Source organism: Oryzias latipes, chromosome 17 (genome assembly GCF_053564925.1).
Source record: "Oryzias latipes strain Hd-rR chromosome 17, Olatipes_Hd-rR_3.1".
In the NCBI taxonomy this organism is placed as follows: domain Eukaryota; kingdom Metazoa; phylum Chordata; class Actinopteri; order Beloniformes; family Adrianichthyidae; genus Oryzias; species Oryzias latipes.
Window position 1 is genome coordinate 6,010,257 of NC_136253.1, and position 23,506 is coordinate 6,033,762.

Here is a 23,506-nt window from a genome sequence, read left to right on the forward strand (position 1 = left end):
AACAGAATTCTACCTATTGCTAAGTGTATAAAATCCCTACTTAAAAATTAAATGAAAAATACTTTGAAAAAGAAAAACCCTAAGCTAGCCCCCAAAGGGAGATTTGAATGTATATTTTCTATTAAACCTATTTGTATATTAAAATATTAGAGGAAGCTGAAGTAACTTGACCTATATTAATTGAAGGGACAACTTGAATGAAAGGGTTAAACCGTGCTAGAAGAAAAAAAGGGGGACAACACTTTCCACGTGTCTCATTGGGATGTGAACAGATTTAAACACCGTTTAGAAACTGGATGGAAAGGATCCGTATCATCTGTGCAGTGTGTTTAGAGATGGCATGTCCAAAGTCCTGCGCGTGGGACAAACGCAGCCAATGTTCAAAGCCCTCATGCTTCCGTCATAAAATCAATAACATGCGCCCCCCCAGTACTTTCTAAAAGCTGTGACTATCGTTTCTTTATTGTGTTTGTCCACTAGGCCGTGTCCGTTGTCTATTCTGCTGAAAATGATTAAAATGGTTCAAAGAGTGCCCTCATCCATTTTTACCTCATAGAATTAGCAAAAAGTCTGACTCCCCCTGGCTCACAGCAACACGTTGGAAGAAGGAACTTCCAAGAGCTTTCACACTTACCTTTTGCTATTGGAAGGAACAAACCCTGACATGAACCAAACCTGCCATGTGAATGCGCCCTAACTTAGTTCATGTGCCCATTAGGAGACTGTCTGGTCTTTTTGGCCATTTTTTTTCCCTACAAATTCCCTCAACCGATCTTTAGAGTGTTGCGGTCAAAGCTCCTATTGATTGCAGCATCATACCTGGGTTGCAAGTAAACCGAGCACAGCTGTTTTGGGTCACAGACGCTCACACCACAGGAGCATGTTTCACATTACACTTAATCACCAGAGACAGGGACACGAGTTTCCCTCATATACTGCAGCAGCAGGGTTTGACCTGCTCCTGACTTCATCCTCCAGAAGAGGTGAGTCGATAAGCTCTTTCTTTTTTAAGTTGACCCAAGTAAGGAAGGTTTGGCCTCATTTGAATAAAAGGAATCACATTTGTATTTGCATTCTGAGGGGTAAGGTAGCACTAAAGTTCAGGGATTATGTTGCATCCCAGATCTGAAGGGGCTGTGGGATAGAACATCATGAATCCACAGTCAGCTGTTAAACAAGGAAGAAAACCATCATTTGCACAGATAATCCAGTGAACCCGGTACATTTACATAAATTATACTGCAGAAAACGGAAACTTTACAGTCACCTTGGCAGAACCCGGGTAAAGTGTATCATACCATGGTCCAGGTGAATACTCAATTCTGATTGGCTGCTGGCTGTGGATAAAAAAGTGATTATTTACACTTAAAAATAAAGAGGAATTTCGTAACCTGAATCTTCTGTATCACTGCTCTGGCTTCTGTCAAACAACCTTTAGCTTCATCATCTGGACAAAAACAAGCGGTAAGAGGTGAACTTTCTCTCTGAACTGATGCTTTATCATGACCAGCTGCCAACGCTGGCTGGCCGGCAGACGGCAGAGCGGTGGCAGCAGGGAAGTGGGGATCCCTCCTTCTTTTTTTTGTTCCATCATTCTCTTATTATCTCTGTTTACATTTTTTTTTTAATGAACATGGACGTTTTCCCACCTGATGTGAAGGATGTCTGCTGCTCATTTTTGCAGCACTTCCGGGTCCGGAGCATTGATTAGTCGACCAGCTGTTATCGCCTGGCAACCAAACACGCGTCAGAACATCACTGTTATTATTTTATTCAACAGAGTTAAGGTATCAGGATACTTTCCCAGCCAGAGCATCAATAATATTCTAAAGGCTTCGATCCTGTTTTAGCTTCATAAATGAGACTCAAAGCACATGCTCACTCAGTTGAATCCATGTTTCTGGAGTCGATGTGTGATGTGTGCCTGTGACCCCTGGATGAATTTTAGACATTGAGTTAACATGGTCCGTATTTAAGACAAAGACAAATTGTCTTGTCTTTTTTTTTTATTTTGCCAAGAGTAGTAATTTAAGCACAATTTTGTTTTTTTGCTTACGTTTCTTATTGACAGTTATCTTACCCCATTTGTAACAAGTGGATGCAAAACACATCCATGCAAAGAAAAGTCATTCTGCTTGCAAATACTAACTTTGAACTTGTTTCTGGTAGAAAACAGTCCATGTTCAGGTTATGAATAGGAAGTTTGAAAGGGTGTGCACGTACATTTACATGGTCTCAGAGGGTTCAGAGCTAACTATGGTTACTCTATTGATTATTAGCATGATTATCGATGACAAACACAACAGCCACAGAAATGAGCTGCTGGAAGCATTCAGCCATCCGTTGTTTCCACTGGGATGTGTTTTGGTTCCGGGCTCTCAGTACCTGTTTTTTGTTGTGTTTGTCTGGAGTAGACTCTGCCCTGGAGTCAGACTCTGTGGTGGTTCATGGACCTGTGTTTGCTGCAAATCAGAGTAAAGCTGCAGAACTCCATTCTCCTCTCGTTTGTGTCTTTCTGCACACTGGCTCTCTGTGTTAGCCGAAGCTAACAATAAACCCTCCAGTTTCCCTTCAGACCTGAGGCTGTGGCCCAACCAAATAACACATTAATAGAACACGTCGTTACACTGGACACCAACATCTTCACTTATTTTCTCGTTTGTTTTCATAATCCTGTTTTTTTTTTCCTTCTTCTTCTTCTTCTCACAACGGTGCCAGGAAAATACCATCCCCGATGATCCAGCTGATCTTCTTTTTATTTGTAGTGTCTCTTTTGTTGCAACATTTTTTTTCAGCAGTTTATTTTATTTGCAGCAGCGTTTCATTTTTTTGTTTGCCCAGTTACATTCTTTTTTTGCAGCGATGGCCTAACAATAACCCACAGCAACAGAAACTTTAATAACATCAATTGGTTTATTATAGTTGAGTCAGAAGTTTTTAGTTTTTCTTTTTATCTACAAGATCCATTATCTTAAAGAAAATGTGTCAATGTTAGAGGATGTTGACATTTAACATTGACATGTTGACAGTTTATATTCATGGAAATATATAAGATTGATTTTCTATTTATAATCACACCTTGTCGTTCATAATTATGTTATTTGTTTCTTTTATTTTATATGTTATATATACATAGGAAGAACGAGTTAGCCCTTCATACATTTATTTAAATACATTCTCTGAAAAACTGCCAGTATTGAACGGAAAATTGCTTTTTATTCAAAAAGCTTAAAGAAAAAAAAACATCTTTTAATTCAAATGGAGAGATGTGATGATTGCAGCTCTGCTAGTCGCTGAGTTTTTCCAACATTTAATTTTTTATCCACTCATTTAAAAGAAAGGTCACTGCTTGTTTAGACTGAACTGTTTTAAGGATTGTTAGGAACCAAGGAGAAAGGCCGGAGGACATGGGGGTATTTATTCAAAACTAAAGTGGCTTTTATTTACCTCCCAAAATGCAAATAGAAGCACAACTGAAGGTAAAAACCAAAATAAAATAAAAAGATAAATAGACCAAAACAACATAACTGGACTGAAAATAGGAACAAACGAAGAAACTAACTGACCGAACACACACATATAGAAACACAAAAGGTTTATTTAGGGTCTGATCCCCTAAATAAATGACAAAGCAAGCCTCCCCCGGTCTCTAAATGACAGCTCATAGTGTTGTAATGTGCACATTCCACCCAACATATGATTAAATACAAGAAGTACATGTTCTAAACCAAGGCTGTGTTGATTAATGTTATTAAAATGAATTATTGAAACGTTTGATGGTGGGATCCGTCACTATAAGCAATCTGTAAATATGAGTGTTTGGTTGAATTCCTCTTCAGCCTGAACTTCTTAATAAAATCGTTTCTGTTGGACAAACAGAGGAGTCCTCCTTTAAACACAAACAAATCATTGATCTGACAGGTTTATAAGTATATAAATCTGGAGTTTTACACATCCAGGTAAAGCATATAAATGTATAGTGGAACACTGAGCAGTGATCATTTTACTTTGTCTGCTGTGTGATGCAGACTGAGATGATGTGATGCTTCATCAGGATGCTGCCTGGGAATCTAAATGAATCCGTGACACATCCGGACGATCCAAAAGCCACTCGGGGTGATGAGGCCATGAAAAAAAGTTTCTCCTGAAGACGCCGTCAGAGACGGATGACAGAAGTGCAGCCCCGTCATGTACAGACTGTCAAAGGGGGGCAAAAAGGGCATTACAGAATTGTAGAATTGGTGACGGCCAAATACTTTTTTACCCCCCCCAATGTAATAACCTTCAGTAAAAATATAAGGCAAGTTTTGTTCATTTGCACATTTGCTCTGTTACAGAAAATAATCAATACTAAATTCAGTCTTCCTCCTGTTTGGAAATATGGAAACAGCTACTTAAAAATTCCACTGCTGGACCCTATTTGAGGCTTTGCTTCTTTTTTTTATCTGTTGCCATGGTAATTTACTTAATGAGTTTCACTACAAGTTTTGATTTTGCTTCAATAAATGATGAAAAATGCAGAGGCCGCTGCCTGAAACATCCAGTTCCCGTCTTTATGGCCTCTCTTCACAACTGAGAAGAGATGTGGAGACGAGAACTGGAGAGTCTGCAGGAAAAAAATGGAGCTGCATTGGTCAGAATTATGTCTGTTGTGTTTTAGAACAAGATCAAATATAGTTTAAATGATAAACATCCAAACAGGCACAAATTTATCCTCGCTGTCCAGAACAGCAACAGGTTTAGGTGTAACAAATACATTTAAATGACTCCATTTCCACAAATCCTTTTAAACACATCTTTATTCAAAATGCAACATTAAAAATAAAGTTTTGTGTTTTTTTCCCACAAAGTCAGAACATCCTCACTTTTGTCTGCTTCCTGCATGAACGTAGGTCGTGACCTCATCCATGAATGAGGTTTTTCATACCCCAAACTACTCCAAAACACTTTTGAATTGGCATGAATAGCTGATGAATCTCTTCATTCCTGATGTTCAGCTGGAGGATGTCAGCCGGATCTTTTCCTCATTCATTCTTGTCAGGCACTTTTCCCATCAGTACAACATGCAGCAGGAATTTCAAACCTTTTACACTTTTAAAACGGAAAAGTGAAAAACAGAATCTGCAGTGAGACATTCATCGAGCCGTCAGATTAATGCGCGAGGGAACAACTGATCAATTTTAGCACGTGTGTTGAATTTCACCCCGTGTGAGTTTTCTGCCTCAAGTGCCGCTCTTCCTGGAGAGGGATGCACGGAAACGCTCCTGTCTGACTTTTCCCTGGAGCGCCGGGCGTGGCAGGAGGTAGACGCAGGTCTCTATTAGCACGGAAAAATCCCAGCAACAAAGAGAAGGCAGCGCCGTTTCCAGGTGCTGAAGAAGAGGAAAGCCGAACATGGAGTCCACTCTCTAGTGGGTTTAACATCAAACGACGGCATTCCAGGTGCAGCGGCTTTGAGTCGTCTCAGCTGCCGCTGCTGCACACCGTGTGTGTGGAGACTAGTGATGCCGCTTTGTTTCTTTTAGTTTTCACACCGCAGAAGGAAAAAAAAAAACAGCATTAAAGCCTCTGTGGGCTATTTGAAGTGTTTCCAGAAGGAAAAAAGGCTCAGAGGGCTGGAAGTCAGCTCAGTCTGCACAGATCCAAGGAGGTCTTTGAGGAATAAAAAAGCTTTAAGTATCTACTTAGACTGGCAGACATTCAGACTTGGGTCCAGTCCAAGCAAATCTGATTTAAAAAGAAGAGATCACACAGATTTAGAGGGGTATTACTTTGTATCACTATTAAAGACCAATTAATACAGAAACAAATTGGCTAGCTTAAAAGAAATAAATATGGTTTTATTTAGTTCTTTATTGAGAAAATCCTGCAGCTGTGGAAATCAAAGCTTTCTGGGAGCAGGAGGAACAAGATTAGAGTTATAAGTGAACAGTGATGGCGCTGCAGCTGCTGTCCAGTGTTTCATTTGTCTGGTTCCCATTTAAGCAAAGAGGCCGATGGGCGGCTCCATAAACTGCCCCGGCTCGGATCCGTAAGCCCCACCCGGCTCCCGGTAACAACGACCCCATCGCAGCACAGTTAGACAAGGTGAGAGCAGACGAGGGAAGAAAAAAATGGAAAAGGCAAAACATGTCCCAGCATAGCAGAGGCTCATTTGGAACGGCCCGTGGCTTTCCAGGCTTCCACTCACGAACTGGAGATTCAGGAAAGAGCTGGCAGGGAAAAAGCTGTCCATCACCCAGAATACAATAAGTAGTGCACACGACTAGGGAGCTAATGGATGTTTTCAAAGGAAGGGCAATTTAGAAAATGGAACAAGGAGATGGCTCTATCGTGGGAGATGGGATTATGTGTGATTGCTCTCCCTCATAAGTATGATAGGATGACCAAAGGGGGTAATGTATACGGACACGCAAGACATTAAATAGTAACGTCTTCACAGCCCACTCACAGCCAATCAGCACGCTCTCGCTGCATGTTTTCCTTTTCTGACCCAGCAAATGTTTGGAGTAGCACTTAAACGAATAGGATGCTGCTGAAAATGCAGCATCCCACTCTCTACATGAATGAAATCATCTGCTGGCTCAGTTCAGTGCAACGAGCAACCGCTTAGAGCTGGACACCCTAAAACACAGAGCAGATCCTCAGAAAACACAAATGTAAAAACAGCTTTTCACTGAAGCAGTAGTCACAGTTAGCCTTTTTTGAACATTCCGAGTGGGGAAAAAAAAATAAAAAATAGTCAAAAGCTGCACTTTTTCCCCTAAAATCTCTTCAGCGAGACATCCAGCCTTCCCCATCGCGCCTCCAGAAGCCCAACAGTGCAAAGCCGAAGTCTCAGAAGATGTGTTTGAGATGCTTGATGCCGTACGTCTTGAAAAACACCAGAAGGATTAAAGTCCACAGGCCCAGGATGAAGCCGTCAGGGGGATGCCAGTCTTTCTGCTTTGGTTTCTGCAGTGGGGGGGGGATAAAAGAGGGGGGGGGGGGGGAGATTGCAGGTTAGTAATGGTGGGTATATTTCTCCTGTTGCGGCCACAGCTGATTGTCCTGTCAATCACGCAGGCAGGCAGGCACAGAATAACACACACTCAATTTATCTTTTCAAACGCTTAACGCGCCCCCCCATCGCCGTCTCGCACACAAACACCCAGAAAAGCGAGGGGTGGGGCTCATCAGCAACCTCCCCCCCGCCTTGTGTTGCTCTCATTCACTGCCACATCATCACTTTGTGTATGATTATACTTTTAAATCTTGCTTGTATTAAACATGCATCTCACAAGGAGCACATTTATATGCTAATGCTGCGGCAATATTCAGTGGAGAGATGAGATTTAACCTCTAAAAATTCTTGCGAGAGCTTCTGGCGGCAGCAAAGCCGTGGACGGCCTGCGAGGGACGCACTGGAGACACTTCTGTGATCTCTCACCACCAAACCCGCCATCATCCAGTAGGGAAATCAATGGCCCCTCCAAGCCCAAATCAACTGCGAACAGGAGTGTGTGGCGGCACGCAGGGCGCTGACCGGCCACATGTGTGACAGCTCCTCTGAAGGCCGTGCATGGGGGGGGGGGTGTCAGCAGGAACAGACAGGCGGAGGCGTCAGAACCACGGCACCATTCCAGCAGAACCAGGAGCTTTGCTGCGTTTCTGCACACAGATCAGCTTAAAATGGGAACATTCAAGCCTCAGGCAGACATCATTAATGAGTCTGAGGCTTATTAGTCACATTATTAGTACATGAGCCTTTGAATGTATATTTATGAAAATCCATCACATTTGTTCTTCTGAAAGTTACTGAATTCATATGGATGTCATATTTTGAAAAACAGCAGATCTTCTGTTTATTGTTTTTACTGCCAACTTTAGGAGTCCCACTCTGATGAAAATGGTCTTTTGGGTGTTTTTAACATGTTTTTGTGGCATTTTTCTGATGATAAAAGGACATATATAAAGAACATTCACCTTAAAATTACATTTATGAGTATTTCTTTATTTAACTTGTGAATTAGGAGCAGACGAAAAATGCTAATTGAAAAAGATCATATTTGTGACGTAGAGAATACGCTGGGCGGGGCCACAAGCCCCCTGCTCTGCTCCATTCTGATCATCCACCTGCAGTCCAACAGATCCATGAACGTCTTTGTTTTCCTCGTCTGAGCTGGACTGGAATCTGGATCTAAACTGTATGGCTGGATTGCTCTGATATTGCTCCCCATTTTGTTGCAACAGTAATGTTAGCTTGAGGTTATGGAGACCTGTAAGCTAGTGGGAAAGCGTGTTAACAGATGGGTGATAGGAAATGGGGTGTGCTTGCTCCGAGCCGACAGTCCCGCCCACAACTCATTCTGAGTTATCCACTTAATGCCTGTTGTCCCAAAACCACTTCGGCTCTAAAATTAACTAAATAAAGCAAAAACATAGGACTTTTTTTGCTTGCTTCCAATAAACATACAACAAATGTTCAAGGACAGAGATGGGAGTTACAATTTAAGAAAGCAGCTAAACGTCAAAAAGCAGAGAATTTGTGGTGTGGATTTATGGAACGGACTGGATGAAGGTTTAAAAAAAACCAAAAGTTTACATGCATTCAAAAAAAACAACAAGATGTCACTGATGGAACTTTATAAGGCCGGAAATGATCAATAAAAACAGAAATGTCACTGCTGCATAGGCGCTCTGCAGAAGGTAATGTGAATGTGTAACAGGTACATGTACATAACTGTAAATACAAATAAGTAGATCATCAGGGGTTGTAAAAATAAAAAAAGGGCTGGGATCACAAGATTTCTCTTCAACCCTTTTCAAGCACACTGTTGTTTTATCCGTCAATTTAAACTCTTGTGTTTATTTTCCTTTGTGTTTGAAATAAAGAAATGTAAACAGAAATCGGGCGTTAAGGGGTTAAACAAGCATATAGTCCATTACTAAAGTGTTCATGCACAACACTACAAAAAATCCCAAACTGGCCAAAGCTGCAACGTTTCCAGATCTCCTTTTTATTTGGTTTTTCTCCTCCTGCTTTATACACTGTTAGCTAATTAGACTGAAGCAAAAGATTTTTAAGGATTTGCTGTGGTGAAACCGCCGCACGAAGGAAATAATAATTAACTTTATCCTAATAATTATGGTCTTTAAAAAGGATCGTCTATGGACAATGAAGTAGGAAACTTCTATAACTGGCAGCAATACATCTATGTTTTTAGAGTGATCAGGACCAACATTGGCATTAGTGAAATTCATCACATGCTGTGTCACTGAGCTGTAGTCTCTTCTCAGCCCCATCACTTCTTTACAAACTCTGCCAATTTTTAACTCAGGGAGGCAGAGGACGGCAGTGAAATTGCATTACGTCTGACTGCAAATGTATTTAACAGCTTAATCAAGTCAAATCAATACAGCACCACTTCCATCTAGAATGCTAAAGCCACACGGCAGGGCTTTGCAGCCCACGTCAGACCTGAGCCTGGGGTGGGAACACTGTTGGCTAGTCGGGGAGGGAGGCCCAAGGTTAAGTGCTGCCTATTAAAAGTTATCAGCACATGACAGGTATTGGGTTAGAGTTTGCTGTCCATATTCTAACAAAGTCTGACAAGAGCTCTAAAGGGCAAACCAAATGAGAGTGTGAGGCTGCAAAGTGGCACTGGATCATCAGTAAACGTTCATGTTTTCATGGCTGTGAGCAAGAACTTTATCCTGCGGCTGCTACCTTTTCTACAATGGTATGCTGATGGTTCTTGGAGACTGTGCTGTTTTCAGATTTGTGTGTGTGTGTGTGTGTTTTCTTCTGCAAAAAGAAGATGAGAAGTTTCCTGATTGATGAAAATGACTGGAATACTGAGCCAAAAGCAGAACCAGAGGATGAGAGGCTTCAGGTTTACAGAAGAAAACAAACACCAGAGGGTGAATCAAAAATGGAGCCACAATCAACCTGCTGCAGCTTGAATTTTCTAGTTTTTTCATGAAGGGGCTTTAAGATTACATTAATAGAGAAGTTACCATGTTGAAACTTTAAATGAATACTTTTCTACTTTTGCAATGTAGCAAACTGTGTGGGATGATATTAAATCGCATTAATTAGAAGAGTAGAGCGGAGCAGAGCGGCAGAAACCCAGAGTTCAGTGCTTCAACACAGCAGAGATAATAAAACCCAAACCACAAAACATGCTTTTAGCATCTGAATGAAGGAATCATGTAAAGGGGCAGACACAGTCAGAATGGAGTCTACAAGTAGCTCAGAATTTTACAGGTTCTGCTGAACATTTTTCTTTTCTCTTTAGGGTTTTGTGGTTTGTGTGGTTGTGGTTTTCATGATGCTATTAGTACGATATTGTTATAAATAACATTTAAAAGCACAGATCCCAAAGCGATCCATCTGAGAGGTCTCCTTTGTTGTGATTCCCACTACAGCGAATAAACCCAGCTCTTCCTTTTGTATCTCACTCTCACTCAGTTTCAAAGTCCAACAGCTTTTATGAAAGACCACAGGTACTGCACTGATCTTTGTGCTAGGAAGACAGTGAGTGGCTCTTATACCTGAGTTTTTCATCAACCACACAAACACTCAACCCGTCTTGTGTTTCTAAAGAGTGCTCAGCACAGGTGCGATGGATTTTTTTAATTTATAAGCCAGACTTTTTTTTTAATCTTTATTTTAGTCTTTAAAATAGATAATTTAATAATAACTTTAAAGGGGGTGTATCAAGCAAAAGTCACTTTTTTGAGCTTTCAAGTGTATCATAAGGTTAATACCTCACAACAAACAACCCAAAGTGGTATTTTGATCCATTCACACATCTCTGAGTATTCCCTCAAAAACCTGCTCTCTGAGCACCAGCCCCTCCCGATCTAAGAAAAGAAGTGGGTACTCACAAAGTGAGGAACAGCCCCTTCCAGGAACAGTATGTGCTGCTAGGCCCGCCCCCAGGCTAACAGACAGGCCCAATAGCCTACGTGCACGATAGAACTTCCGGTTAACACTTTTTCGAGTGTGAGGCCGACAACTTCCTGTTGGTCGTGTTATTGTTGTGGGGAGTTTTGTTGAGTTGCTAGTTTTGAGTAAATAGGAGCGGATTTCGGGTAAAAGAAAGGCGTTTGTTGTTTCAACGCGTGACAAAGACATCCCAACATTGTTGTGTACCCGTGTGCGAATTTGTCAAAGTACAACAGTACTAATATAAGCCTTAATAGCTTTCCAGTAGATGTGTCGGTGAGAGCCGAATGGATGGTGAACACGGCGGGAGGACTTCACCCCAAGCAAGACGAGTCGTGTTTCGTATTTGCAGCAATCGGAAAGAAAATGTGTCATGTAAACACGCCGTTCAGAATACTCTGCCCCGGTCAGACTCGTTCGGATCAAAATTTCTTTCCGATCGAGATAGCTGGGTTATGCCGATCGTTGTTCATGTAAATGTCATTCCGATCGTGTGTCACTGCTGCTCTGGGTTACGTCATGCATAGACAATGTTTCGCTGAGAGAAAGCTAGTGAGCTCATACGGGACCGACCAGCGGCTCTGCGGACGCCCCGCGTAAAGCCCTGCTCCGCTCTCGCCCCGCTGGGTCTCCCCTCACTTTCACCCCTCAAGAGGGAGATGCGGGGGGGGGATGCGTGTCCACTGACTGAGGTGTGGACCCGGCATCCGAGCTCTGCGTTCGGGCTCCGGTGCCAGTGGACCGAGTGAACCTCTCTGAGCAGAGCAGCCGGATTTATTAATGTGTTTGAGGGGAGGGTGCTTTGTTACGTGTGCGTTTTGTTATGTGTGAGAATTCGGACTGCGAGCCGAACCGCCGCTCTGGGTTAGCGGCTGCCGGACTCGCGAGGACAGAGCAGAGCACACACTGTGTGTGAGCTTTTCAGAGCAGAAATGCCGCTCAGTCCTTAGAAACTGTTCAAAGAAATCACGACACATGGAATTGTGTCCCGACAAATAAAGGCTGATCATTTACGTGCAGCCAGGATGCAGATTGCAGCGTTTCCCGCATGGTTTGTCCTGGATTTTGTCTCCATCAAAAGGCTAATGTTGTTAGCCCGTGTTGTTAGCCTATCCTAACACTGGGTTGTTCTTCAGTTCTGTTCTTCTTCCACAAAAAAAGCACTGACCACAATGATTAAATATAAAATGATGAGCGAACAGACACTTCATAATATTCATAAAATTAATAAAAGCCCGTTTGGAAGATCGCCTCGTGTTACCGAGCTGCTGCATAAATATGTGACAGCACAGGTTTGTCTACAACGGGACACATTTCCTTTCGGTATTTTAGACACGATATTTTGCCCATGTAACCACGCACTGGTCGACAATCCTGTAGATGTCGTTCACGTCGATTTTCGGGAGACCTTGTAGAAAACGGGTGATATATGCCATCTTTCGCAATCAAAATCTGCCGTGTTGCTGCTATAGAAGTCGCAAGCCGGAAATGGTCGGCCTCACACTCAAGGCGGCGTAGAACTCCTTACTTTCGTGCACGGAGCCTATTCTCCGTGAAGCTAGCGGTGATCAGCTAAACGCTTTTTTTTCCATGCACAATCTGCACATCCATCTTTGTAAAAGTTCAGGGGGGTATTCCAGAAAGCAGGTTATGCTAGTTACTACGGTAAGTTTGAGGCTCAGGAAGTTGATAACCTCTGTTGCATGGAGCAGTCTTTTCAGACTGTCTTTTCAGACTTTCATTTCCATTAGACAAGATGGCTGCCGCCGCTACGTCTGCGTCCACCTCCACTGCCGTGTCTGCACCAACAAACCCTGACAGACAGATCACTAACCTCAAAAAGGACATCCAGAAACTCTCTGATGAGTTGAAGTCCAAGAATGATCTGTTGAACTCTTTGCTGGACCTGGCGCATCAACAGTCCATGCACATTGCCTCCCTGAAAGCGGCTGTGGAAGACACGGTTCACTGGGATCCCGACACCTCGCCGCGGCCTTCCTCGAGCTCCACACCAAAACCACTTTGGTCTGAGGTGGTGTGCCGCAGGAAAAGACCCTTGGACCGTGATGGGCTCCTTCTCTCCAACCGCTATGATGTTCTGTCGGGTCCAACATCTGACGACGTTCTGGAGGCTGCTCCTCCACTCAGCGGAGAAAACCCTCGCCCTGTCGCTGCTTCTCGGCCCGAGAACGAAAGCCGCCCGGCATCTGCCTCTGGAGGTTCATCGTCCGCCAAACGCCGACAGCTTCTGAGAGACGCAGTGAGTAGACGCCCTGACAGCCGCCGCCGCCCGAACGTAACCCACTTCTTCGTGGGATCAGCAAATAATGCGGGGTATCCAGCTGCGGTCGCGACCGGGGCGTCTGGTTCAAAGTCTGCTGCGTCTCCCCCTGCGGCAGGTGTCGCGGTGACCGCCGCCACCTCTCCTCTTACTGGCGGCTCGCCCCCCTCATCGGCCGCTTCCCCGGCTCGCGCAACAGGTGTAACGCCAACTCCCGCTTGCCCTCCTGCTGCGACGGGTCCGCTCACTTCGGCGGCAAGATCTCGCGGCCGCGGGGACCCCCCTGGTTCCTTCGTCGTGGGAACCTCTATGGTCAGGCATGTTCGCGTTAACGGGAGCCGCACCTTCTGTCACCCAGGCGCCCTCGTACGAGACATCACCAACTCTGCCCACCAGCTCTCCCTTCGTAACACAATAATAGTCCACGCAGGAGTGAATGACCTAAAGCTTCAGCAATCTGAGACCCTCAAGAAGGACTTCATCACTCTCATCCACTCCATCAAGCAGCTGGACAAACAGTGCATCATCTCCAGTCCGCTTCCATCTCCCCGCTTTGGAGACATTAAATTCAGCCGTCAGCGACAACTTCACATCTGGCTTAAAGGACACTGCCTTTCTAATAATATTCCATATGTTGATAATTTCACCACCTTCTTCAATAGACCAAATCTCTTTAAACCAGACGGCATCCACCCAAACCAAACAGGATCTCAACTTCTATCCATGAACATTGAACTCACACTCCGCTCTGCTAAACTGCTCTCTGACTGACTGGACCACCGGCATCCATCCTCAGTTAAAACCACGGTTATCACACAACAAATTCCAGTTCACATAACAAGCAGATCTCACAAACATCCCCAGATCAGATCCACCAGATCCACAATTAGATATCTCCATCACATTCACACATTACCGGACAAAAAAGATAAATCAATCCATCTGCACACACACACCGTTTTGAACTTTGCTGTTTTAAACATTCGCTCTCTTTTAAACAAATCTTTTATCATGAATGAGCTCATTTTAGACAACAATTTAGATTGCCTTCTTTTAACAGAGACCTGGCTGGGTACTGATGCTCCTGTTGTTCTCACTGAAGCTTCCCCACTAAATTTTAACTTTTTATTTTCTACCAGGGGAGATAAAAAAGGCGGTGGCACTGCATCGATTGCTCGTGGCTCATTTGCAACCAAAACAATCACGCTACATAGCTACTCCTCATTTGAGCATCATGCATTTTCTTTTAACAGCCCGTCTATCTTATGTGTTACTGTTTACACACCACCAAAGCCTCCCTCCTGTTTTATTCAAGAATTTTCTGAATTTTTATCAGTAATACACTCCAAATATAGTAGAGTTTTAATAACTGGTGATTTTAACCTACATGTTGATAAAGATAGTGATGCTCATGCAAAGGAGTTTCTCAACCTCTTGCATTGTATGGATTTCACACAGCATGTCACACAGCCTACTCACGGCAGGGGGCGCACTCTAGACTTGGTGATAACCTATGGCCTGTCCTGCAGTGTGTCCTCTGTTGTTGACATGGCTGTGTCAGATCACTATTGTATATTTTTTAATATCACCAGTTTTACTCGACAGGAAGCTCCAGCGAGAACTGTGAGGAAACGATACATAACTCCTGATGTGGCTGCAAATTTTATCAATATTTTACATCAAACTCCCGCTCATATTTTACCTGCATCATGTGATTTTATGGTTGAACATTTTAACAACAAACTACAGTCAGCCATTGATGCTGTAGCTCCACTTAAAACTAAAACGTTGAAAACTAAAGCTACAGCACCGTGGAAGAACGAACCAATCAGAGCCTTGAAACGTGAATGCAGGAGAGCGGAGAGGAAGTGGAGAAAAACGAAGTTAACTGTACATCGCGAAATTTTTAAAGAACAGCAAATGAGGTACAGTCATGCAATAAAAAAAGCCAGAACCCTCCACTTCTCAAACTTAATTTTACAAAACAAAAACGATCCTAGAGTTCTCTTTAAAACAATAGACAGTTTAACTAAAAGAGACTCTCAAAAGTCCTCCATAGCAGCCTCAGATGCTGTATGTGAGAGTTTTGCAGACCACTTCAGGAGTAAAATCAATGCTATTAGATCTACTCTTTTAATTCAAAAAGGTGTTGCTTTTAATGAATCTATAGCATTGTATTTATCAGAGGAAACACTGGAAAGTTTTGTCCTGGTTGATGCTGTGGGACTTGGTCAGGTTTTATCCCAGTTAAAGCCAACCACCTGCCTTTTAGACCCAATCCCCACATCGTTGTTGAAAACATTTTCTGACTTCTTTGAGTCTGAGCTTTTAAATATAGTAAATTACTCTCTTCAGACAGGTGTCTTCCCTGCTGCCTTTAAAACGGCAGTGGTGAGGCCTCTTCTGAAGAAGAGTAATTTAGATCCAAACAACTATAACAATTATCGTCCAGTATCCAACTTGCCATTTTTAAGTAAAATGATTGAAAAAACTGTTTTAATCCAATTTAATGAGTTTCTAAATAGAAATAACATATTTGAAAAATATCAATCTGGTTTTAGGACAAACCACAGCACAGAGACGGCCCTTGTTAAAAATAGTAAATGATATTAGATGTAACCTGGATTGTCAGAAACTCTCAGTTCTGGTACTACTGGATCTCAGTGCTGCTTTCGACACTGTAGATCACAGTATTTTACTCAACAGACTGAGAGGTTTGGGCATCTCTGGTACCTTACTAAAGTGGTTTTATTCCTATCTCACAGATCGAAGTTTTTACGTAAGTATGGATACTTGCTCCTCAAGGGTCTTTGACATCAACTGTGGGGTCCCCCAAGGTTCAATTTTAGGCCCACTACTTTTTAATCTATATATGTTGCCACTGGGGGACGTCATCAGGAGGCATGGCGTTTGTTTCCACAGCTATGCTGATGACACTCAACTCTACATCGCTGTGTCTCCTGATGATGAAGAGTCTGTCAACACACTCTTAAAATGCATTTTAGACATTGAGTCATGGATGGCAGAGAACTTCCTACAGCTAAACCAGGACAAAACAGAGGTTTTAGTGATCGGTTCTGAAGACAAGAGAGAGATAGTTTTATCTAAACTAAAGAATTACAAAACTTCTCAGTGTGTGAGAAACCTGGGTGTCATTTTTGACTCTGAGATGAATTTTATCCCACAAATTAAAAATATCACAAAAACAGGATTTTATCATCTAAAAAATATAGCCAGAGTCCGCCCGTTTCTCTCTCTTGCCAGTACAGAGGTGCTAATGCATGCTTTTATTACCAGCAGATTAGATTATTGTAATGCCCTGCTCTGTGGTCGTCCCAGAACAAGAATATCAAATCTTCAACTGCTGCAAAATTCAGCAGCACGCGTGTTTACGAGGACCAGGGGGCGGGAACACATTACACCCGTTTTAAGATCGTTGCATTGGCTCCCTGTGCAATTCAGAATTGATTTTAAAGTTCTTTTATTGGTTTACAAATGTTTTTATGGTCTCGGGCCTTCATATTTATCTGATATGATTTTAAAGTATGAGCCCTCGCGGACCCTGAGGTCCTCTGATGCTGGCCTTTTGGTTATTCCAAAAGTAAGAACAAAAACATACGGCGAGGCCTCATTCAGTTTTTACAGACCTCGCCTGTGGAACAGCCTCCCAGAGAGCCTAAGGGCCGCAGAGACTGTTCATGTTTTTAAAGGAAGGCTTAAGACCTACCTTTTTAATTTAGCTTTTAGTTGAATTTTAGGATTTTAAATTTTTATTTTATTTTATTTATTTTTTTTTTTTTTAATATTTTAATTATTTATTTATTTTTCTTTTAACTAGTTTTATCTGTGTATGTAAATACATTTATTTATTTATTTATTTATCCTATTAATTTTTAAGTCGCTCTTACTATTTCATATGCCTATTAAGGTTCATGTAATTATTTGTTTTTTGTCCATGTTTTATATATATTTTAATTTTATTCCTTTTACATTTAATTACACTCCAGTGTTTTCCTCTGAGGGATCCTCCACATCAGTGACTGACCCTTCTCAGTGAGCGGGGACGCTGCAGTGGGATCTCCTGGGTCTGACTCTTTTGATCGGATCTGGGGGGTTCTGTGGTAGTGTTCTCCATGAACTTGGGTTGGGGGGTCGCTGGTGTGGACATGTCCCCAAAATATCGTTTCCCCACTTCAGGACAAAGCCTGGTCTCTACATTCTATCATTTTAGCACTTTTTTAATTTATTTATTCATTTATTTATTTATTTATTGATGTGTGTGTGTCTGTGGGTGTGTGTGTGTGTGTTTTTGCGGGGGGGGGGGGGGGGGGGGGGGGGGGTTGTCGCACGGTTTGTCTTGTCATCTTGTTTTTTAATTTTATTGTATTTTATGCACAGCACTTTGAGTGACATATGTTGTTGAAAAAGTGCTATATAAATAAAGGTTGATTTGATTTGATTTGATTTGAACCTCAGCTTTCGGTTCCGAAAAAAGGGAAGTACGTTTCGGGGTATGTCAAGTTGCCATAGCAACTCATGCTCTGAACATAACCTGGTCTGGAGCAGGTTTAGTTGAAGGTTAGTTTGTTTTCAGAGAGGTGAAGCAGCATGGCGTGTCCATTTGAAGATGATTTAGTGAATGAAGAAGCTCAGATAATACTTTTTCCACCATGAGAGGGTGATAAGACCATGTATGGATGTTGGAAAAATAAACTTTTTACATTGTTGATCTAACTTAATTATTTGCTTCAGTTTAGATAAATCATTTTTTTTGTTTAGTCAGTTTAAAAATAACACGTAGTTTTCCAACAGTTATTTTACTTTCATTCAAATAAATTCAATGAAGTAGGTGTAACTTTGGTGCTGCTGTTAGATCGGCAGCAAAAGGAATTGTGGGATACCATTCCCTTTGCCTGTCTGGACGGATTTGGGTTTAAGTGTGGCTTTTTGACCAAATGTGTTTAGCTGTAGCTTTTGTATTGTGTTTTACCGAGTTATTTGTCCTACTATGTTTAATTCTTTCTGCACCATGAGTGAGAGGGAGGGAGAGCATGATGAGGTTATTTAGCACCACTAGTGCAGCAGTATGGTATGAGAATTGACGTTACATGCAGAGTTATGGTACATTAAATGCATGGTATATATTTTAAATCCACGCTGTATCATTTATTTTAACTTTATAAAAATGAGAAAATCTGCCGGCTCAAACTTAGACATATGAGAGTTCAAGAAGTACAATAAATTAAGAGGGAAAAACATTTAATTGAATTGGAGTAATATTACATTTGGTCAGATAAATATGTAAATTTGAGTTGTATAAACAATTGTTGAGTTGGATAGACGAGAAATTAGGTTGAATAAATTTAACTCAATTACGTTACCAATTGAAGTAATTAATTTAAGTTTTATAAGTTGTATATATATACATCCCAGTGTAATTGGAAATAAGATCAGAACCTCATGCGTTTACTTTGTCCGTTCTTTTTCTCCAAGCAGAAACTCTTTCTTTTGATGATGCAGCCGTGTTACTTGTTTGATGGACTTATAATCTTCATACGTCGTCATTAAAATCTTAGACTCCGTCTCACTCAAGTATAGCGCTTTCTTTTTTTCTCCACTCGTTTCCATGGTGACTCCGGAAATCGCAGATCCATTGAGAATGTCTTTATGTACTTGACGTGCACGTGCATTAACCCAGGGTTACCAAGTCGAGCGTAATTACGCTAACTCATATCCGGTCTTTTGGAACCGACATGCCCAGAGTAAGCAAGTTCAGGCGGATTTCAGCCAGTGTTCAGGCTTAAAGTCACGGTAGTTTAAACATGCTTCCTGGAATACCCCCCAGATGTTTGTTTTTCGTGGGCAAAACGCTGCTGAGGCAGACTCTGGGATGATGTCATGAAATGGGCAGCCCCCACACGGAGCGAAAGGTGGGAGCCTCAGAGATCGAGTAGTCTTACTTTCGGGAAAATGAGCTACAAAAATAATTTAACCGCCTATGTACAGTGTTCTAGGTTTGTGCACTTACAATTGCAATTACGGGAGTGGGACTGTAGGGGGCATGTGTTTGACAGTGCCCCCTACAGTCTTTCGACACCACCCAACACCAAACCCTGGAAAGCCGGCTACAATAACCAATATTTCTAAAAATTGTTCTTTAGTGTCCCAAAGGTAATATATTATCATATATGGATATAGTTTTCTCTGAAAGACTTAAGAAAAGCATGATGGGATGGAAAGTTCTCCTGGAAAGACAGTTAGTGGCGATATCGTAGGGGACACGTGAACGCCCCAAAAAAAACCCCCACCAATTTCCGCGAAAAATCATTTAAATTTGCGTTAGGGCACCCCTACTATCCTGCCACCTTGCTGCTACGATGACCGTATGTTGTCTGTGTAGAACATGCTGGAGCCCCCTCCAGCGTGCACGTGGGGGAAAACAAAGAACAGGTAGAGAGGCGGGGGCGGGGCTTAGACTCACCGCTTATGATTTCAGACCCGCAACAAACTAACAGCTGCTTCCTAATAAAACATAGTTGTCATCCATAAAATTTATTGGGTTTACTGGATTTACAGAAAAAAAATTAGAAAGGAGTCTGCATCAAAGTGAATTTGTTTTGACAGACAGAAAAGTCTATTCAAGGTTGTGGAAAATGGGCAAAAGATCAAAGGAAACATCACGCTAATAAAGAATAAAAATAATTAAAATAAATAATTAAATAATATCCTGACAACATTTTGAATCAATACAAGTATTACCAAATGAACTATTGCAATATATCGGCAAAAACCTTTTTTCTAACACCCCTAGTGTTTTGGCTCCCTGTGCTTTCATCTCAGTGGGAAACTGATCCAAATGGCTCTTTGAGAGGTTCAGGTTGCCGACCCCTGATGTAGGCCTTTAAACTTGGTTTGTTCTCCATTTCCATGCACACATCACCGGTTTGTTGTTGTGTTTTTGCATTATGTCTTATTGTCTAACCTTTACTCTTCATGCGCTGTGGTAAATATTGAAGTAATTATCGCAGCGTTGTATTTTTTCCTCCTCCTGTGGCCACATGTTCCTGTCTGTTGGCTGGAAGGTCAGCTGCTCAGTTCTTGGACTCACTAGTGCAAACGTCAGAGAGGAAACTTGGGGGCGTTTGGGGACAGCACGGAAATGCATCTGTAAGTCTTACCGATCAGTTCGTCTTTCTGTTAGTTCTCCTTTAACCACATAAAACAATGCAGTGTGTTTCTAGTAAATACAAATGGGTCAAATGTCTGTTTGGCCTTGTTGTTCTGGCCATCTAAATGGTTTATTCTAACATTCATTGCATATCATGCAGTCATTATTCCGCTTATTCTTATTATTTCTATAAAGATCTATTCCAATTCCCATTAAAACTGACATGACTGAAACTGTAAGTACTAACACATAATTATAGGCTATAATTAATACTATGACCAAAGTAAAGGAACTTATTGACACAGAAAATGAAACTAGATTTACTCTTCATTAGTCACGTTATACAATGTCTTCTGTTTGTATGGTGGATTTTATTTTCATTTGTCACCCCTATATTTGTCTTCTTTGTTTAGAGCATTTTTTGCAGAAATATAAAAACAGTTAAAGATCCACTCTAATGAAAATCAAGTTTTTGGTGTTTTTAACATGTTCTTGTGGCATTTTTGTGATGATGGAGGACTTCAATCAAGAAACGTCAGCATAAAATTGCATTTCTGGGTTTTTCTTTATTCAAATCGTTGTGATTCAGGAGCAGACGAAAAAATGCAGTTTGAAAAAGATGGTAGCTGTGACGTAGGTGCTACTGCTGCTCTGCAGATACTGCGGATACTTCTGGTAATTGACAATATTTTTTTATTTCAGTTGAAAGTGACATAATCGTAGTTAAAAGGCCACTGGGAACGCTTTAACGATAGATCAAAATATGAATGGAGTGGGACTTAGGTGTGAATGCCAACAAAGAAAATACAAAGCTTAAAAGTGACAAACCGAGTTAAAAAACAAACAAGCAAACTATTTACTTTGGAACTATCCCAGAGAAGAATTCCCCATGCACCTATTAAAAAAAAGTCTTGCTTTTTCATCAACCAGACAGATAAAAAAAGGTAGTTAGGAGGACTGTGGCTGTGTGTGCAGCAGGTTATCTCCTTTCATGATGCTCCAAACGGTTTTTGCAGACACGGAGGAACGCTGCAGCTTTAGAAGTTTTAAAGGCTCCACATTTGTAGGTAGACTCCCATTTCAGTGGAACTAAGTAAAGACGGCAGTGTGCAGCTAATTTCATACTAGTGGAAATAAATCTTTCTGCTAAAATGATGGTAAAGCTTTTCACTGCACCAACTCAGCTTCACGGTTAAAACGCTCTGCGACCTTTTTGCAGTCAGATGAGTTCTCCTTTGAACACTGATCAACTTTGACTCGTCTGTTCTAGTTAAGTTGAAACAGTGGCAGCTGTTCAAATCACAAGCTCATTTGCCAGAGGGCTGGAGGCGCCCTGTCCCCCCTCCTCCTATGCTTTTCAGTCAGAAGGACACAGAACAGTGACCGGACAAAGCAAAATGAATACTGACGGGCCAGTTTAGACAGCCGTCTTAAGGTCACATACCTCAACCAACACGTATGCAGCCCAAAACACGCACAAGGCCTGTTCTGCTGCTCTCACTTTCACTATAAGCTTCAGACAGAAAAGCAGAGGCAGGAAGATGAGAAGACGCTCATGAGAGATGAATGTGAGCATGTGGCCATCAGGGGCGGTTGACCTCTGATGATCGTAAGCAGAGGTGTGTGTGACTTTGACTCTATAGTCATGCATCCGAATATATGCGAGCGCATGCCTGTGTGCAAGTCTAAGACAGCCCATGGGAGGAAGAGGAGCGCGGGGAGATGGATGAAGTGTGACAGGAAGCCCTACCGGCGCAGGGAGAAGGAGTGAAGCATATGTTTGGAGGAGGAGAGAGTGAGACAGATGATGAAAAACAGATGAATGTTGAATGAAACTGGAAGTGCAGTTTTAATCATTGATCACCTACAAAAACGCTGCATAGATACTGGAGTTTCACATACTTCAGTAGAGTTTTGACCAACAAACAGGTTTGATTAAAATAAATATTACAACATTAATGCCTGTAGAAGAATGACTGCATGTTTCATTTTGACTAACTATAAAACTATGTTCACACTGTCCCCAGCAAAGCGCATTCAAGATGCCGTTTTCAATGAAAAGTCAATGTAAACGTGCATGTTTTAGGCTTCCACGTTAAAAACTCCAGTGTTTTCGCGTAGCTGAACACATTTTCGGCATTACGTAGAAAAGGCGGCCATTGAATGCACGTTGACAGTTAATCCGAGTTGAACTTTGACCAATCAGGGACTCGATTTTGATAGGGAGATATGGATGGCGTCCTTGTTAGTTCAAGGAAGTGCCAACCGTTTGAAAATCCAGGAGAAATGAATCCTTTTGGTTTGTGCTCGGCCAGAATTCTATGACACCAAGTCTTTCATATATAAGAATAAAGCTGTGAATCTAAAAAAGGCCAAAGGAAGATTCACCAGAACTGCGCCGCTTCAACATTTCACATCGAGACTCTTCGAACTGTAGCAGATGGGCGCTAGTAAACAGAAAAAGAAGAACCTCCTCCCTTTTTGTCTAGTGTGAATCCGCACGGACAAGAAGGCGCATCACATGTGTGCACGTAGCTTAAAGACTCATTCCAATCAAAATTGTGTTTCTGGTGTTTTTAAGCTATAGCTGAAAACGGCATTTCTGAATTTTTCTTAATTCAAATCGTGATGGATCGGGAGCAGACAAATAACACATGGTTTGAAAAAGCTCGGGTTTGTGACGCAGCAACTGCTGGCCAAAGTCTCCCTGCTCTGCTCCATTCTGATGAATCTACTGGAAAATCAATCATGTGTGTCTTTGTTTTCCTCGTTTTAGCTGGAATCTGGATTAAAACTGTACGGCTGGATGGCACCAATATTGATGGTGATTTTTGTTGCACTGTTAGGTTAGGGTTATGAGTGGCTGTAAGCTAGTGGGGGAGAGAGTGTAAACATAAGGATCATGGGAAATTAGCAGAGGGGCTTACTTCTGCACAAACAGTTCCGCCCACAACTCAGAGGCAAATTTCTGATGAACTGCTGCTGCTCCGCAGAAACCGGTGAAAATTTTTCGCAAAAATAATGTCTTTCCTTTTAATTTTCATTATTGTAATTGTAAAAGTCTTTTTTGTTTAAAAAAAACTAAAAATCTAAACATATCAATTCTCTTGGTGTAATTCTGGCT

At 41.8% G+C, this 23,506-nt stretch overlaps 1 protein-coding gene across 1 annotated transcript in view; it reads right to left on the reverse strand.

Moving 5' to 3' along the window:
* Positions 1-4,781: 4,781 nt before the first annotated feature.
* pigk (phosphatidylinositol glycan anchor biosynthesis, class K) overlaps positions 4,782-23,506 on the reverse strand; it is a 52,472-nt gene continuing 33,747 nt past the window's right edge. Inside the window, exon 11 of the mRNA XM_011486047.3 lies at positions 4,782-6,954. Within this exon, the coding sequence (XP_011484349.1) occupies positions 6,838-6,954 (117 nt within the window). The 3' untranslated portion in view covers positions 4,782-6,837. The remainder of the gene's footprint in view (positions 6,955-23,506) is intronic.